At 37.7% G+C, this 18922-nt stretch overlaps 1 protein-coding gene across 1 annotated transcript in view; it reads right to left on the bottom strand.

Annotated features, from left to right (window-relative positions):
* Nucleotides 1-18922, bottom strand: part of LOC122806373 — a 99719-nt gene that overhangs the window by 36069 nt on the left and 44728 nt on the right. Inside the window, exon 4 of the mRNA XM_044076724.1 lies at nucleotides 7905-8038. Coding sequence (XP_043932659.1) covers nucleotides 7906-8038 — 133 coding nt within the window. The 3' untranslated portion in view covers nucleotide 7905. The remainder of the gene's footprint in view (nucleotides 1-7904; nucleotides 8039-18922) is intronic.

The following is an 18922-nucleotide window of genomic DNA, read 5'->3' on the forward strand; positions in this document are numbered from 1 at the left end:
GCACCCCCCCCGGGGGGGGGGTTCCCCTTTTTGGAGAGTACTGCAAGGCTTCACCAGATATATCCAAGCAATGGAACCGTGATTTCAGCAACCAAAACACGTGCTCTATGATTATTCTGGTTTCTGTGTGTGCCTCAATATGGCATTCTCCTCCTGCATGGCTGTGCGTGCATTTCTGATGGTGTCATCATTCACGGTGCCAATGCATAGCCAGCATCCCCCACCAGGAGACCATATGGGATGCCCCCCCCTAGCAAATACCTCATACAGCTGTGAGGCATGCCAGATGTAGGAGTCGTGATAGCTTCCAGGACTGGCGGCACACACAGCGATGATAATGCCCTGGCATTGCACACCATCCAGTTGGATGGAGGGAATCCCTTGAGGTTTATGTAGCGCTTACCCTGCTCACTGGGTGGTGACTTGATGTGTATGTTCATGCAGTCTATTGCACCCAGTACCTCCGGGTAGTCTGCCACACTGTGGAAGAGATGCATATTGCTGGCCAACTCATACTGCATTCGGGGGAAGTGTATGTGCTCATTAGCATGTGGTAACATGCCATCCAGGAACTGGTGGAGTACCCTGGATGCTGATGCCTGTGAGATCCCCATGATATCCCCAGTTGGCCTTTGGAAGGTACCTGTGGCTAGTATTCTCAAGCTTACACATACCTTCGTGTCCACTGGGATGGGTTCCCCTCAGTTACTTCTGGCTCTGAGGCATGGCTGGCACAGCTCAACAAATTGCTGTATGATGTCCCTGTCCACCCTGTAACGCTCAACTCTCTCTAGATCATGTAGCCCCTGGTAGGCTACCCTGGGTCTGAACACTCATCTCCTCCTCTGGTGCCTGAGATGGCTGTCAGCATCATCCTCCACACCACCGTCAGTCTCCAACGCATGCTGGTGAATCAAAGCTATGGCAGCCCCTAACATATACATATTAAAAGTTCTCCATCTGTATACACCAATGGTGCAGAGTGTCATGGGAATACACAAGTGTGTGGGGCTTTCATGCCTTATGCTATTGTGCAATGGATGCCGCTGGTGTAATTGGGTGTGTTTGTGCTATTACAGCTGCAGGGTATCTTAATTATTGGTTTTAGAGCAGGTACTGCTATTGTGGGGCCTTTGGTGTTGATTTACGCTTGTCTGCCGTGATTCATCTATTGCCCTTTACTTCTATTTTCAACCTGATTTACCTCCCATTATCAGGCATGCATCCAGCTGCCACCTTTCTTGTTTTGTGCTTCCACAACCCAGGATTGTGTTGGGAAATGTGTTATGTAGCTGATCTGCAGCAAGTTTGCTTTGTTCTGCTATGACAGTTCTCTTTTCTTTGCTGTACGGCACCTCCCCTTTACTGTTCTGCAGGTAGCTGCTAGCAGCCTTGTTAGCTGTTGTCTATGGCTCACTGTAAGTTTCTAGGTGTTAATTACTCATTTGTACTCCAATTACCATGCTGCAGCATTTCCTTATTGTCTTCCCGTAACCTTCCTGTTTCACCTAAGTTTTGCGTCGCGCACGCCGGTTTTCGACTTTTTGAGCGTTTTCATCCACGTTCACATGCACTTTCAGTCACCTTGTGTGCTCTTAGCTAAGCATAGCTATGGCTAGGTACACATCCCTATCCTGCTGCTTTGCTTAGCAACAGGCAACCCAGATTACCAATGCTCCAATGTGCTTACAGCTATGGCGGCGCACACCTCTCATGATGTCATGTTTAACTCCAGGCCACTCCTCGGTGTTGCACTGCTGTGCCGTGTGGTACATCCTTACGCTGGCGGGACATTTGCAATTCAGTGTTACTTGACTCATTTGCATGGCATTGACTATTAATTCCTAGTTACTGTGCGGAACACTGTCATAGACCCTTAGCAACCGTTGCGCCTTGGTTGTGGTTTAGCATGTGTACCATTGACTATTATGACAAAATCATGATTTGTGTTACATTGCAGTTTTAAAACATCTAAATATATTTTTCTTGTGTTCCCGTTTGCGCACCCATGCAATGCGGTTGTACTTTGCGTTAGTGTGGCCATGACATTAAATGTTATTTTTTATGTGTTGTGTGTGCTTTTTTATGCCATTGGCTATATATTTAGCCATTGGCATATGATAACATTGTAATACGTAAGTTTGGTCTGCTTTCATGGCTCCGATGTTCTGTTTGAAAAAATGTAAACCTTTTTTTGGTTTACATTTCTGCATGCTTATGCTATGCCTGCACCACTTCATGAATTACTATATACCTTCATTTGCATGCTACACTGCTGTACATGGGGTAATTAGCATACAAGCGCCGTGAGCTGCACAGCTCTGGCATACACTGGTAGTGCATGTGGAAACAGCTCTTACCTGAATCATTTGACGGCCATATTTGGTGCTAGATCACCAATGCTACTCCGGCGCATGGCGCAAGCTTCATGAATCCAGGGGAATGTCTTTAATATTTCATCAGCTGTTTTGTCCGAATCTGATTATGAGATACTCAATAAAGGTTTGAACTTTATCCCTGGGTTTTTTGTTTCGGAAGAGGATTTGTATGTCTTCTGTAGACTGCTTAATCTTAAATTACATTTTCAGGATATCAAATGGGACAATGAGCATAATGAGTGTATTGGTTTTAAGTTTCATACGTCCACTTTTGCTCCACCTTTGAATAAAAATGTGGAGGTGTTTCAAAAATGTATATTGAAAGAACTACATTTTGGTTTGAATCGTCAAAAACACATTTCTCCTTCTAATCTGACATCAAGGGAAATGGATGCTTTAGTAAGGTTAAGGAATAATAAGAATATTTTTATTATTCAAGCAGATAAAAGCAGTGCAACAGTTGTAATGAATAAGTCCATGTATGTTGAGGAGGCTAACAGACAGTTACAAGATGCCAGATGTTACACTTGCATGCCCTATGATCCTACAGTCAGATTTAAAAATGAAATAGATTCATTTTTGGAATCTGCAGTTAGTGAAGGTATAATAGATAAATGTACAATATTTCATTTAAAAGTTAAAGAGCCCTCATCACAGTATTTTTATCTTCTTCCAAAAATTCATAAAGACATCAACAAACCCCCAGGGAGACCTATTGCTTCTGGAAAAGGCTCCCTCACTGAACCTCTCTCCGCTTACCTTACTATGTATTTAAAGCCTTTATTATCAGGAGTTAGAGCAAGGATACAGGACACAACAACACTTTTGAATATTGTTTCTGACACCCAACTGGAGCCAAGTTGGTTGATGTGTATACTGGACGTTATGTCTCTCTGCACCAGTATTCCACATTGGGTGGGATTATATGCCCTGGAATATTGACTGAATAAAATGTCTTTGTATAGTCCAGGTTTCAACACTTTCCTCGTGTGTTTGGCAGAGCAGGTCCTGTCCAGAAATGTATTCTATTTCAACAGCATATGTTATTTGCAGTTGAAAAGTACAGCTATGGGTGCATCTTTTGCGCTCATATATGCTGATCTGTTCATGGGTTATCTTGAACAGATTACCATATATGACAGCAATCATAACATTTTTCTTGCGGAAATAGATATTTGGCAGAGGTTTTTGGATGACTGCTAGTTGGTGTGGAAATCGGACATTATATATCTACAGGGATTTGTCCAGTATGTGAATGAAAATAAATGGGGCATAAGGTTTACAGTTAATTATGATGTGACATCTATTTCTTTTCTGGATGTAACCATACATAAACAAATTGATGGTACTTTATCTCGTTCATTATACAGGAAACCCCATCATTCAACTACATTACTACATGCCTCCAGCTGTCATCCTAAACACATTCTTACTAATATTCCTAAGTCACAATTTATGAGGATATATAGGATCTGCTCTAGCACCAAGGACTAGAAATACTTTGATCAAGATTTAATTAACCATTTCAGAGAATGTGGGTATCCCTTGGCAAAGGTAATGCAGACCGGTAGGGAGGTTCAACAGCTTTCCAGAAACAATTTACTCAGATATAAAAAACATCAATTTCAGAAGGACAATAAAATCAGGCTCACTACTACTTATGGTAGAAATACCCATGATTTTTTGGAGATAGTGTAACAGCACTGGGATATTCTTTTGGCTGATGATAAATTATGTGACATGTTAGTGGAAAAATGCTCATTTTCTTTTCATAGAGGTAAAACATTGGGGAGTCACTTTAGCTATTACAAATGCTTTATGCCTATGGAACATTCTATACAGGCTACATGGGATGGGATAAAAGTTGTGGGATGTTACCCCTGTGGACACTGCTCTTTTTGCAAACGCATTTTTCAGACTAATGAATTTTCTAGTAAAAACACTCCTAAAGTTTTTCTCTATTAATGTTTTTGCCAATCATAGCAGTGATTGGGCCATTTACCTTGCAATTTGCTCATGTTCAGCTTTTTATGGTGGCCAAAATTCTAGACCTATTAAATTTCATATTTCAAAATATTTTAGCAACATCAGAAATAAATATTTGACTAACACTTTATATAAACATACCATTTCCCACAAGACAGCTATTTTCAAATTTATTATTATTGACAGAATTATGGGGCAGATATCCTTTAAAACAGGTTGGCATAAGAAAAATCATGGATTGTGAAACTGGGGGGATTATTTTCACCTGGTCTAAATGAACACATAGTTTTTTAATTAATTATTAATTCATGTTTTTTTGGTTTTGTATAAAAGGTGGTTGTCTACAGACTGAGTTACACATTGAAAAAGGCCACTGGGCTGAAACCAGTTTGTTTTTCATGTCTTGTGTTGCCACACATTAAATATCTCTATCTCCAGTTGGGTGCTGGAATTTTTGATTGATCGTTTAATAGTAGATGAAACAAAAGTCTCAGAGAAGTCTGTTTCTTGGAACCTGCCATAGAAGAATCCCTCAAATACTTCATCTTACCCTTCTCTATTAAGTAAGTAGGAACAGAAATTATTTGGATCAGTCAGGAAAATATGGTGAAAATAGTTAAGTATTGTTTTTCTGTAACTGTGTGAATTTTTCCAGCTGTGTTATTTTTAATATTTCCTGTGCTAAAACTCTGGTGTTTACTGTAAATAGATATTTCATATTTTCATGTTATTTTATTATTTATCATTAAATATATCTAAATGTTCATTATGATTGGTCCTTTAAAAGATATTTTAATCTTTGGAGTACTTATATCTATTGGTGACACTGTGGCCACTCCTGAAGCCTGGCTGTTTAGTCAACATTACCATTTGTATTAATATTAATTTCACTCATTACAATTTAGTACCCTTAAAAGAGACTTAGGTAGCTAGCTTTGTGGTGTCTGTGGGCAGTGATAATTGCATTATAGTCTGGGCTGAAGGAGGCACAGTAGGTAAATCTGTGCCAGCCTTTCCCAGGTGTGTGTGTGTGTGTGTGTGTGTGTGTGTGTGTGTGTGTGTGTGTGTGTGTGCGTGTGCGTGTGCGTGTGTGTGTGTGTGTGTGTGTGTGTCTGTGAAAATCAAATATTACAGTGAGTGTGTGTCAGCTACTTGGAGCAGGAACACGAACCAATGGGTTCACAGAGAGGGTGCTGGAGGATTTGGCTTGGAAACTCAGCTGAGTACTTAACCCTATAGATATATTAGTGGGGAGCCTTATTGGGGCCATGGAGGGAGACAGACATAAAGAAATCCAGTCTCAGGGCTGACTGTGTTCCCTGTGTGCTCATAAGGGAAATTGTGTTTGATGCAGAGAGGTCTGTATCTGGAAATACTGAGTGTGTCCATTGTCTTTCAAGTGAATGTCCCTCTCCAGTGTTAGTGGTGAGGATTGAGGCACCTTGATTACTGGCCCAGAGTGGGGACATCACAGAGTTAAAACAAATTCAAAACACTTATTATACATTTTTTCTTCTTCTTTTATGCACACTTATAGATACAGGTTGTGTTTGTGATGCTCTTGTCCTGATATTATGCTTAAACTGTGCTTTTCTTTTTAGCTCATGCTACCCTGTGAAGCAAGTTAAGTTCCTAACAGTGCACCTTAACTTCATTAGAATAAATATTCAACAAACAACTGAAATGATAACTGCCAACTGCACCACTTTGTGACTATTTGTCTGTAAGCTTGCCACTCCTTCAGTCTAGTAATGTCATAATGTGACAGTGGTAGTGGAGTTTGGCAGGAGTACATGCAACAATCAACACTCAGTGCATTTGACAGTTATCACATAAATTGTTTATGTTTTAAGGGACACTGTCACCCCTTAACTCTGTGACTTTCTATCTGTTAATATATATATGTTTGTTTAAGAATCTTAGTAGCTTCCTTCAGTAATGTAATTATCAAAATTAAATTAATAAAAGCAGACAAGTCAAATTACTATATATATGTCAATCTGTCTATCTACTGTCTATCTATGCTGTCCCATCTGACTGTCTGCCAGTGTGCCCCGGCTGCCTTTCTGTTTGCCTGCCTGAATGTCTATGTAAGAAGTAAACTGAATTCCTTTCTGTGGCATTCATGACACTTACATCTTGAAAGCAACAGCTGCGGTAGAGGAAAACTGAAGAAAACTGTGTGTATAAAGTCACTGGTGGAATTTACTTTAAAATGTTTCTACCCAGATTCTTGGAGTCTTCTCAACAGACATTGACATGTTTGCTAACCTGACTATGCTTGTTTGGACAAGTGAAAATTGCTAGTTGCCAATGGTGTGGCAACCTCTGAAGATGCAGCAGCAGAGAACTTAGCTATAGTAGACATCAAGTCTGGGGCGGTTCAAGCTCCTGTACAGTGTAGTTATCCTTGGTTATATGATGCGTGATGATGTCCTCTCTGGTCTTCTTTGTCTTTTCTTTTTATTTGACCTCTGTTTTTAAGAGGGTATCACAAGCCCTCTTTTTGTACAAGTAGGCATGGACAGCAAAATGTATGTCTCGAAGGTTTTCGGCATATTTTTTTACCAATATTGCAGATCCTGAAGTTGTGCTCCAAACCTACTTATATGCTTTTTGATCATGATAGTTATTAAGTAATATTTGTCTTTTCCATGTGCTCTTGCCTCACTTGGGAGTGAACTCACAGTAATATCTACAAATTAAATTATAAAAGATTAATACATGTTTAAATCTGAACAATTCCAGAAGGGGGACTTGTTTGCTTGCTCCTGAAACATGGCTAGCAAGCTAGATTAAGAAATGACCTTTCTCTTACTAGTGTGGTTTACATGCAACAAACACAGCAAGAAAGTTCTGAACATGGCCAGGAATTTGTCACCTTTATGCCATGTAAACAGGGTTAATGAAGATAAAAATAACCCTAACCTGGCAGAAGTGAAAAATGCTCAGTTTTTAAAGTTTAGATGGATGTCATAACACAGTCTGCAAAAGAGTTCCCAAATCCAGCGGAGTTGCCTATATACTGCAAAGTATGTAACAGTGGCCACACTAAAAATTCCACAATTATGGCATGCACAACTATACTGCCTCCTTTATTATCTTCTATAAAATAGGCTTCTAAAACTGAAATGCTAGGAAATGAAAGTGCAGCTTCAAGATGTGCATGTTTGTTGGGGGGGGGGGGGCAAACACAAGCAAATGGATTAGCAAATTTGCCTTTAACCTCTTATTTCTAGCAATGATAGTGTGTCAATGAACACATGGGTGAATCAAAAAACACCAATGTGGTTAGTGAGCTGCATACAACTCTGGCTGCATATGTAACAAAGTTACCACTATTCTGTACCCACATTTAAGAGCTGTCTAATGTTTTCCATTACAGTCTAAATGTACATTTTGATGCAGGCAACAAATATGCTTATAACATTTCAAATATACAGTCTGCTTCACATAATGTTAGTTATTCTACATTTAAGTTTAAAACATTTGTGAATTGTTCTACAGAGTGTATTATCTCTGCATATTTAGAGTACTTACCTCACTCATCTGAGGGCTTGGACAATATTGTCACTGCTATTACAATGGTGAGTAATGTTCCAAACAGTGCCCACCGAAAAATATTCCATACCATGTTGCTTGCTACTGTTTCCTCAAGTATCTTGGTTATGTTTCTGAAGTAGAGAGAAAGAGAGAGAGAGACTGAAGTAATTCATATCAAATTAGACAGAACTTAAGTGACATATTATAAAGTCCAGATTCCAAAAGAGTTGTTCTTTGTTCATTTTTATTAAATCTAATCCCAGTTTAGTTGGCCTGGCTGGCATCCATTTGCAACACGTGCAGATTTAGTGGAGACAGAAAATGTAAATTGTTGCACTTAGTGTGAGGAGCAAGCCAATAGAACAATCCATACTTATTGCTTCCACTATGGAATGTAGAAGGAAAGAAGAAGGTCACTATGCTCTAATACAGGTGTACCTCACATACCACTGGGGCCATATGGCTATGCCATCTAACATATCTGTACTGTTTATGTAGCTTCACTAGTGCTACGTATTTCTGTGAATTATACAGAAAGAAGCATTACGTTTTGTCATACTGATTTTTAATGAGCAATGAGGCTAAATCCATATGTCTTATTACCCGTACTAGAACAAGACAGAATGGTGTTTACTTTGTAAACCAAACATTTCTATCCTACTGGCATGGTGCAAAAAGGTGTTGCATATTTACAGTCATGTTCTTCTAAAACCAAATTTTATATATGTATATTATTTAAAATATGTAATCTAACCATGAAGCTGCTATTTCATCTTTACCACTAAAAGTAAATTGTGTCATACTGTTTAGCCTGAAGTTAAAAAAAAACATTCAGTACTTTACCAATCAATCAGCCATATGTCAGCTGCATAAGTCAGTAAGATAGAAGGGGCAGATTCCAAGAAAAAAAAAAATGGGACAACACTGCATTTCCATTCCTTTACAAGAAACCAGATAGGGTAATGAACAGATAACACAACCCTCTTGCATTCACACAAGACAATGACAGGAGTTATTCATATGTAACTAGTATATGAGCTATGAACATCAGTTCTATTAGTTAAGGTACCAGCTTACTGATGAGTCAACACACTTTGTTACTTCCACAAATTATACAGTGTTACCATTGCCACAAAATGTGATTCTAATACATCTACTGTAAACGAACAGCTTCAGATATGCACATAATCTTACAGGAGGTAACAATGTGTCAAACGCTATGCAAAAGAGGAGTAGGAGTATGAGAAGGATGAGCGAGACAAATACAGGATTTTACTGATATGGGTGTGTTTAACACAGCACACAGGCTGATATATTATACACCTATGCATCCACAATGACTGAAAAGACCATTAGCAGGAATGTAATCAGTCCACATACTGTTCTGACACATTGTAAACTGTGAATCCAGGAGAAGACAATGGAGTCCTCAGAGAGAGAATGCAGCACTACTGCACTGTGGAATGGAAAAGGGTTACATTGTAACAGCATTCAAAAAAGAAGATCAGGCCCCTACATTCAGATATTAAAAACATATAGATTAAAAACCAATGCTCCAAAATTTCACAGCCATGAAATGTCACACATAAAAGCATTGTACAAAGATAAAGCACACAGATTTGGAGGACAGCTGTGCCCTGGCAGCCCCAAATGCCGAACTCGGCTCCCCTTCCTTTCCATGTACTACTGCTAGGGATATCAAAACTCCTTTTTTTATTTTGTTCATACCAGCTCTGTTAGCTTAGAGGGATAAAGTCCTGAGCATGATATAAGTGACCTGAGTTTAATTACCAGTTGAAGCATATGCAAGATCCTGCTGGAGAAGGAGAAGACTGAAACAATTATGTCTGCTCAACTTTCTGAATGGAGATGGGAGGGGTGCATGTCCAGGGTACATAAAGTGGCTAAACTTCCTTAGCTAAGATCTGAAAAATGTGCACAATATGCTCACTGCAGGAGTAATGGTAGTTTTCAGGCTTATGTCACCAATGAAAATGAGTGACAGCCATGCACTGTGGCCACTTGATGTCTTCCCAGAAGAATGCGTATTTGACATACAAGTTTGGGCCATATAAAGAAATAATCTCTGTCTGTCTCAAATAATCTCTGTCTGTCTCATCTCTCACCCCCCCCCGGGGGGGGGGGGCAAATGGCCATGGCAGTCTCAGTGGTTAGCAGGAAACAACAGTTTAAAAAAAGAAATTCTATTTATTTCAAATAGCCTGCATTGTAGATGATATTAACAAAAAATGTTGACAACCTCACAGCTGACACAATGATGTATCAGTATTGCAATGGCTTTCTTACGGATTCACATTTTTTTTTTGTTAGGAAATGGGACATGACTAAGGCTGCATGTGTCTAACTATCCATGCATTATCATAAGAAATACATGCATCCATTTGTCATTAAGGAGCTTTGGATTGTGTGTGAATTGTCATCTTGATAATTATGAATATGTATATATATATATCTATGCTTATATAGATATGCAAATAAAAAGAAAGAGATCTCAAGAAGTCATGAAAAGACAAACGCTCTCATCTGTTTGGAAATTAAGCTTTTTTGAATACGGCAGCTGAATCTACTTTGGTAATGTGGATACACTAGGAATAATATCATTTAACTCTGTAAACCAGAATCATAGGAAGATAACTATTTGGGATACTTGCACTCACTCAGTTATCACAACCAGACTTTTTTACATATACAGAAACAATGAAGTGTCTGCAATTTGTGAGCAAATCTGCATGTCTGCATGTGTGTGTGTGTGTGTGTGTGTGTGTGTGTGTGTGTGTGTGTGTGTGTGTGTGTGTGTGTGTGTGTGTGTGTGTGTGTGTGTGTGTGTGTGTGTGTGTGTGTGTGTGCGTGTGTGCGTGTGTGTGTGTGTGTGTGTGTGTGTGTGTGTGCTTGTGCATGTGTTTGTGCATATGTGTGTGTCTATCAGTGTGAAAGAGTGATATGTGAGATGTTACCTAGTCTGTGATACAAAGTGCAAGTGCAGTGAATTTAGATAAAAAGATGTGATGCAAGATTTGAATCCAGTTTACAGACACTTTTGGGAGTTGGAGTTGATATATTGGTTAAGGTGTTTACCTCACAAATGCAAGGTACAAAGTTTAATTCCCACCTTCGAAGGAATTTGCCTTGTCATAAAATGACCCACAAGGGCAGTTAGCCTAGTACTTGCCAATGAACCTATAAATACTGGGATCCACCAAAAAGTTGGAGATTGGCATAACGGTTAAGGTATTTACCTCATGGATGCAAGATGCAGGGTTTGATTCTATGAACTGTGATCCTAAGTATGTGCACAACAATACATATATTAATGTGTGTGTGTGTTTGAATTGTGGTCTATATATCTGACTGATACAAGCTGAAACATATCACTGTGGTTATTATTTCTGTATTCATTCATTTGCTCACAATCAGACATCTGCGGCAAATGCAGTCAATAATGTGGCATTAATTAGTACACAGGGAGAAAGTCTTCAGATGAAACTGTTTGACTTTGATGTCTAAATTTATCCAGGTTGGCAGGGCTAGTGTTTGCTTAAATAAAATAAGCTGGCATACATTTCTGTGATTATTACTTTAGTTACTACTGTCATTATTTTATATTTGATTACATTCCAAGATGTAAGGTGCATACAATCAATACAATTTGGCTATATCAAGTGGAAATTGAAGCAGTCTGTGTATGAAATTTACTGACCCCTATTGTTGTTTGAACAGAGATAAAAATGAACTTACCTACCCTAATATAGACAATTCCATTTTAGTTAGTATCACATATTATTTTGTTTTCTGCACCCCCCCCACCCTATAAGTAATCATTGTTAGGATGGCAAAAACTATAGAATAAAACTAAGTATCTGTAGAAAAGCTATTATGCAGGATATATGTTATATATGTGGCTTTAGTACGAGGCTCCTGGAAGGTCAGCTAAACTAAAGCAGATTATGAACTATTCTGAATATTTATATGGGGCATTCAATGTTAGCAAATGTCTAGGCAGTAACAGCAGTGGTAAAATACAGATAATGGATTGGAGGCACATGCAAAGTTTAGGTAGCACTATGGTTATTATGATTAGTATATATATATATATATATATATATATATATATATATATATATATATATATGACAGACATTCTGGGCAAAAGAAAATGTGCAATAAGCAATTAACATGATGACAGGACGTTATGCCTATCAGGAACTTAAGTAGGTAGAAAATGCACATGCTGCACTAAAATTACCTTCTGGGCACCATCATTAAACAGTATAAATGAAGGCAAGCAAAAACAGGAGGCAAATGCCTAAGATAATCAGGAGATACTTGAAGGACAAGAGCTTTACAAATGCTTAGACCAGTATCACACTTTTTCCAGGGGAAGAAGTACAAGGTTTTATATTCTAAGAATGGCAAAAAAAATCACACACACATAGCTAATGTCCTTTATAGCAGATTCAGGAAATATATTTGATCATGAAGGCAAATGTCTATGGGGAGTGCCATGTTTCTTTCTTCTAATCAATAATTTTAACTGTGATTATGTGAGGTAGTGCCAGTTGTACAAGGGAGAGTATGGTAGTGCATGTGCAACATATGCCAGCATAGCTATCTGGAGTTTTGTAAATAATTATATGTCATTTGAATATCAAACTGATTTGTACAGATGCTTGTACTAAAAATGTATTTGTAAAATTGTTTGTGTTAAAAATGTATCAATAGTGCATCCTGCTGGACAGAAAAGAAGTATACATGTATGTCAGACTGTATTGTTGTGACTGATTAAATGTATATCTTTTAAAAGAGGATACTGGAAGGGAAGGGGTTAAGCTCAGCCCAGCTAACCTTAAGAAAATAACCTGAAATTAAATGACTTGGTTTAGGCCATATAAGATTTTATCTCATGGGTCTGAATGCAGCCAGAGATGCAATGTCTGTGAAAAGCCTGGACTGGTGTCCTGCTCAATTTTCCTTAGTGGTGAACTAATTGCTACCCTGGGCTGCCAGAAAATGGCTTGTTAGTTTCTGCAGGAGGGGTGGAAGTGTTGAAATTGTTTTACAGTTTCCAGATGCTGTAATAAACCTTAGCTAAAGTTCCCTGTGTGTATTGTGATACATCAGTGCAAGATTCTGGCTCAGTTTCTAGTGACAGGATAGTGTGAGAACCACAGAGTCAGGTGACCAAATGTGATGTCATTCTGTAGCCAACACAGAAATTGTATTTGAATACCAGTGAGAGATGTGATAGAGGGACTCTATTTTTGGGACCTGACAAAGACACTCATACAATGTGTGTGTGTGTGTGTGTGTGTGTGTGTGTGTGTGTGTGTGTGTGTGTGTGTGTGTGTGTGTGTGTGTGTGTGTGTGTGTGTGTGTGTGTGTGACAACTACTTTGAACAGGGACACTGAGAGCACTGATTTCATGAAGAGGGTCATAGATGACTTGGCTTGGAACACCTGGCTAAGGACTTAGCTCTGTAGTGGTCAGTGAGCATATCATTTGTGGCCTGGAGATAAAGCCCAGCCCCAGGACTAGTGTGTGCTTTCCCTATGTGCCCTTAAGGGAAATTTCAGTTGGTGCAGAGGGTTGCATCTGAAAATACTGCGTGTGTCTATTTTTCTTTCCGTGAATGTTCCCCACTGGTATCATTGGTGAAGAGTGTGGCTCCTTGATCAGTGGCCCAGAAGAGGGACATCACATTAGCTAAATCAGTAAATAAACAAACACACACGAATAATTAAAACAGAGAGAAATGGTAGGGAATATTTTCATAGTTTCATTTTATATGAAACAAAGAATGCAGATATTTTGGAGCAAAACAAACAGACTTCCTGTCTTTTGCATTTTGTACTTGAGATGATAACTTATCAAATAATAATAGAATGTATTCAAAATGTAGGAGTTCATTTTGCCTTTTTTGTTTGTGCACTTGTGTTTCAAAAAAAAAAATGAGCCCAGGATGATTATTGAAGTATTGCTTGTATGTATTTGCCTGTATTTGCACCCAGATCCTTTATCAAAACTTCACTTAATATAGCTGTATAAGCATAACAAACTCTGCTTTTAACTATCCTATACTGTATAGATCCAGTTTTTGAAGGCATTACTTACATGAATTTCTTTTTTTTTAATTTCTTTGTGAATCTTCACTGTATAGATTCTAATAAACACGACTCACCAATTGTGAGCTGACAAAAGACCAAACTGTATTTCCCTTATTAGTCTAACTGGCTCCTTCAGTTATCAGTCTAGTAATCAAACCAAACTTGTTTCAACTAGTTTGTAGTTAAGTCTTTATGGACCTACGCAAAAGGAGCTGGTGACTAAATTTCCTAAAAGCCTATATTTATAATTCTGCATGACTGGTAACAAATTTGCTTAGCTATTTTGCACAGTTTTATTCTGCATCTTTATTTTTCCCTGTGCCATGGCTGAAAGTGATTAATTTTGAAGTGTGTGTGTGTGTGTGTGTGTGTGTGTGTGTGTGTGTGTGTGTGTGTGTGTGTGTGTGTGTGTGTGTGTGTGTGTGTGGGTGGGTGTGAGCTGCACTTCATGTACAGTCACCAAAAAATTAAATAAAAAACAAAAAAAAAACATGAAAAATGGTTAATTCTAAGTTACATTTTTAAATGCTAATACTATTCTTAGTGATGCTAGAAGAATGATTGGTGTACAATGGTATAAAAACAGAATGCAGATGTTATTTGTTTAGATGATGTAAGATATCTATCCAGTAAATAAGTAGAAAGAATATGTTCTTGATGGATAACTTTTGAGCTTTGGGCATGAAATCTGATCAGAAATTATATTATTTGAAAAGGAAAGAATGTAATCATTAGATAAAATTATTATTAGACCTGATGGATGTATATATAACTCAAGGATAGAAGAAAACATGGAGAATGATTATAATTTTCACTTGCACTAATTTGACAATGAGAAAAGATTTATTTGTCAAAATTAAACATTTTGTTACTGCAAACATGTATATTATTATAACTAATTTAACTAAAGTTTATGTAAAAGTACTAAGAAAACAGTAAATTATGTTAAAATGTACATAAATAAGGAGATGTCAAGAATTACACTTGAGATGATATAAGAAATATATTATAAAAGAGGGAATTTAAGATGGAATTAATTATTTAATGTTTCTGAATGTGTAATAAGTGTGACCATAAAGAAAAAAAATGTGTTTTCTTCAGATTATTACTTTATAGAAGTACAGATAAATGATGAAGATGACCATATTAAGGAAAGAATATTACTGAAAGTACTTTTGTGAGATGAAATTAAAAACTGAATTATTCAGTGTGGAATTCTGACCATTTTAAATGTTTTTGTAGTATAAGCGCTTTTTATAAATCATGGGGACATTGATGGTTGGTTTATAAAAGCAAGTACAAGAAATTGTTTGTGACTAGAAAAAACTATATTGGAAAATTGGAAAAGAAAATGACCAATATGAATATCAGTGAGTCATTTCAGAATAGATTTGTAAGAAAGAATAAACATGTAAAGGAATTATACCAAGCAAATCTTGGAATTGTGAAGAGTATGTTATATAAATAAAACGTTTTACAAGGCAAATGTGAAGACATACCATCATTTGAGGGGAAAACATTAAGGACACAAGATGAAGGAAAATGAAAAGGAAAAACGCTAAAGATGGATATATGCGTTAGGAGCAGAGAGAAATACTGGCAGTCATAGACATGCATATAGCTGAAATACTTGTCTTTAATGGGTCATACACCATTGATCCCATGGGCCTCTATTACAGAAGGTTTAAGGTATCACACAGTGAAAACTCTAGCTTGGCTACGTTTTTCTTGTAGTTTTTACTAATTGGTTTGTCTGTGTCACCTTTTTACTCACAAGTCTCAGGAAATATAATGCTGAGTTTTTAATGGCATACAGATATGATAGTGAATGTATTTCCAGCCAAATATCCAAAAATTCTTTATACTTTTAGGTTCTGTTATATTTTTGAGGAATTTATTTTAAGCCCCCTGGGTGTTTGCCAACTGAAAAATCACTTTCAATTCCCATTTTTAGCAAAGATTTAACTCCTTATCTTCCTCTTCTAATGTCCCATAAAATCTGCTTATACCTTATCATCTCCATTGGACAGCCACCCTCCACTTAAGAAAGAAAAAGCCCAATAGTAGCATCTTTATTTCCTGAGGCAAATTTCTCAATGATAATGTGCCTTTAATCACTTTTATTTCACAACTGAACCCTTAATATTTAATTGTTTCCTTTGCCTCATCCCTCTGAATCATCCAGATCTTACTATTTAACTGTATCCAATCAGAAATATCTATACTGGCCACCAAGCAACAATTGTCAGGCAATGTACCACTATTGATACAAATTTTTAACAGGCTGTAAAACCCCCATCTATTGCACCACACTCTTCAATTTTACTGTTCTATCAAATATCCCCTTTACTTCTCAGTCACATAATTGTCCTCTAACCAGTTCCTATTCCAGAACAGGTAATCTCTCACTCTACTCCCTATTAGAAACTAAAACTAAAATTTAATCCATCCCATTTCAACCTGCACAGCTGACAACCTTAGGAGCAGATGCATCTGTGCTGCAGCTTCATGGGTCTCTAATTTCAAGATGGTAAGACCCCATATCCCAAGAATAAATGGTGAAATCAGCTTCTGTCATGCTACTTTTGCACTATATTTTTACAGATGAAATAAGTAATAAGTACATTCATTTGGTTTACAAGAGTTGTCATGCAGGAAGGGGAGTGAAAAAGATATATAAAACCTCCAGTATCAGTCCCACCTGTAAAGACCTTGCTCTTTGGGCAAAGTTATGTTCAAACAAAACCAACAGGACAAAAATAATTCCCCTTCTGAACAAGTGGTGTATATTAGAGAGAGAGTTGTGTGTAATCATATCTTTTAGCAGTGGAGCTATGCTTACCCCTAAAAAGGGAGTAAATAATTTCCCCAAATCAAAATTGACTTATGGCTGTGGGTATACCCCCATATAACTTTTGTCAAATTACTGAAGTAGATTGCCAGAACTTTATTCCATGCAGATACTACTGCTGCTGCCAAGTTGTGTCCCAAACAGGTTTCAAACTAATGCCTGCTAGTTGGTAATACTGTACCATAACCTCTATGCTATCAGTCTGGGGACTCTTTACTCCTAAATTCTGTAAACATGTTATCTTTTCTGTTTACAACAATGGATGTTTCCCTATTAGCCTAGCCAAGGGGATGTACATTTTTTACCATAACCTATGTTTTTGCAACACATTCCCTGTAAAATCTAACCAAATTCCTCTAGTACGGAAAATAACTTTTTCAAATCCTGCTCACGCCAGATAAATACACCAAAGGATTAATGGCATATAAAGAAATTTGAAGTCAACCTCACCATCTCTAAACTCTTTAATCTAAGAGGTCCACTTGGCTAGAATAAGTGGCTCTAAACAGAGAGCAAATAGCAGAGGAAAGAGAGTGGGCAACCCTGTTTGGTGACCCCCTCCAACTCAAACTCCACAATTAAATCTATATTTAATACACACCACTCCCTCATGTAAAGCCGCAGTGCACTGTGAGACTTCTACCAGATGGTCAGCTTTTTTCAATAGTTTCAGTAAACTACATACTACATGTTTTTTTTTTGCAAACCAGCTGTCTGAGGGCAGTCTTATTGATATCAATGCATACCTCTGTATATTTAGCTGGGTCTACTAACCTTTAACATTCCATATGCTCACTACAAAAAATGTGTTACTTTTTATAAAAGACTTAGCCAGGAACTCCTGGTCCTAAAAAATGGCCACTTGATCACTATTTTCTCAAGCAACTTTGATAAAATTAGGCAGAGAAGTGCCCCTTCCTTACCAATTTCCTCTCTCTCAATAATCTATACTCACCCGCAAAAAAGAACAGCTTTAACCTACTTAACAAATAGCTTAAAGTAAAAAAAAAAGTACAAGAAAAGCACTCAAAATGTTATCTACATGAGTCTGAAATTCAACAAAAGTTTACCACTCTTATTCAGGAAGAATTCCACTGCTGAAACTAAGAGATGTGGCCTAAAGGGGCTATTTCCATGACCATGGAAAATGTGATTCATAGGCATGTTTATCAAAATGAAGAAAAAAAAACTCATTATCAGCTAATTTAAATATTTCTGAATCAAATGGAATTACTATTAGTGTTAATCAGCACTTTCCTGTATTAAGTACCACTAATGTTTCCTAGGCAAACACACATCCTCTCTTATAATCACACACACACACACACACACACACACACACACACACACACACACACACACACACACACACACACACACACACACACACACACACACACACACACACACACACACACACACACACACACACACACACATGCACACACGCACATTTAATACCTTTTATTTGACCCTGTAGTGACACAATATCCCTGAAGTAAACTCTTATTTTTATCATTTCCACTCTTAAATCATATGTCAGTAATGCAGGGCATTAGGGCTTCATCCTTCTTAATGTTCGGAGTATACATTTTGATGCTACACCTGTTGCTGTATTAACTTTTAAAGCATCTTGTAAGTAATATTTAAAAATCCCCTTGGTGTCATTTAGCAGAATCACTGATGGCTCATCTAGTGCTTGGTGCTGATCCCTGATCTGGATCTCCTCCCGTTTTCTCTTAAGTAGGAAATGCCCTCAAGCTCTATGTTTTACAAGTAAAAAGGTGCATTCTATGACCTGTCACTCCTCTTTCTTTCCTAAGGAGGAGCACCAGTTGCACCCCCATGCCTCTACATGAGTGTAAAAGAAAAAAATGGGGCTCATGCATAGGATAAAGCATTTAGGAGCTGGATCTGTACATTAGTAGTACAGGGATAGTTCTGGGATAACATTTCTGTCCCTACCCATATGTCTAGGTTGTGCTTGAAAATGGACAGGGATGAAGTTTCTTTTATGTGAATTTGGAATCTGTTCCATAGC

Source organism: Protopterus annectens, chromosome 7.part0 (assembly GCF_019279795.1).
Source record: "Protopterus annectens isolate FY-2018-M chromosome 7.part0, PAN1.0, whole genome shotgun sequence".
In the NCBI taxonomy this organism is placed as follows: domain Eukaryota; kingdom Metazoa; phylum Chordata; order Ceratodontiformes; family Protopteridae; genus Protopterus; species Protopterus annectens.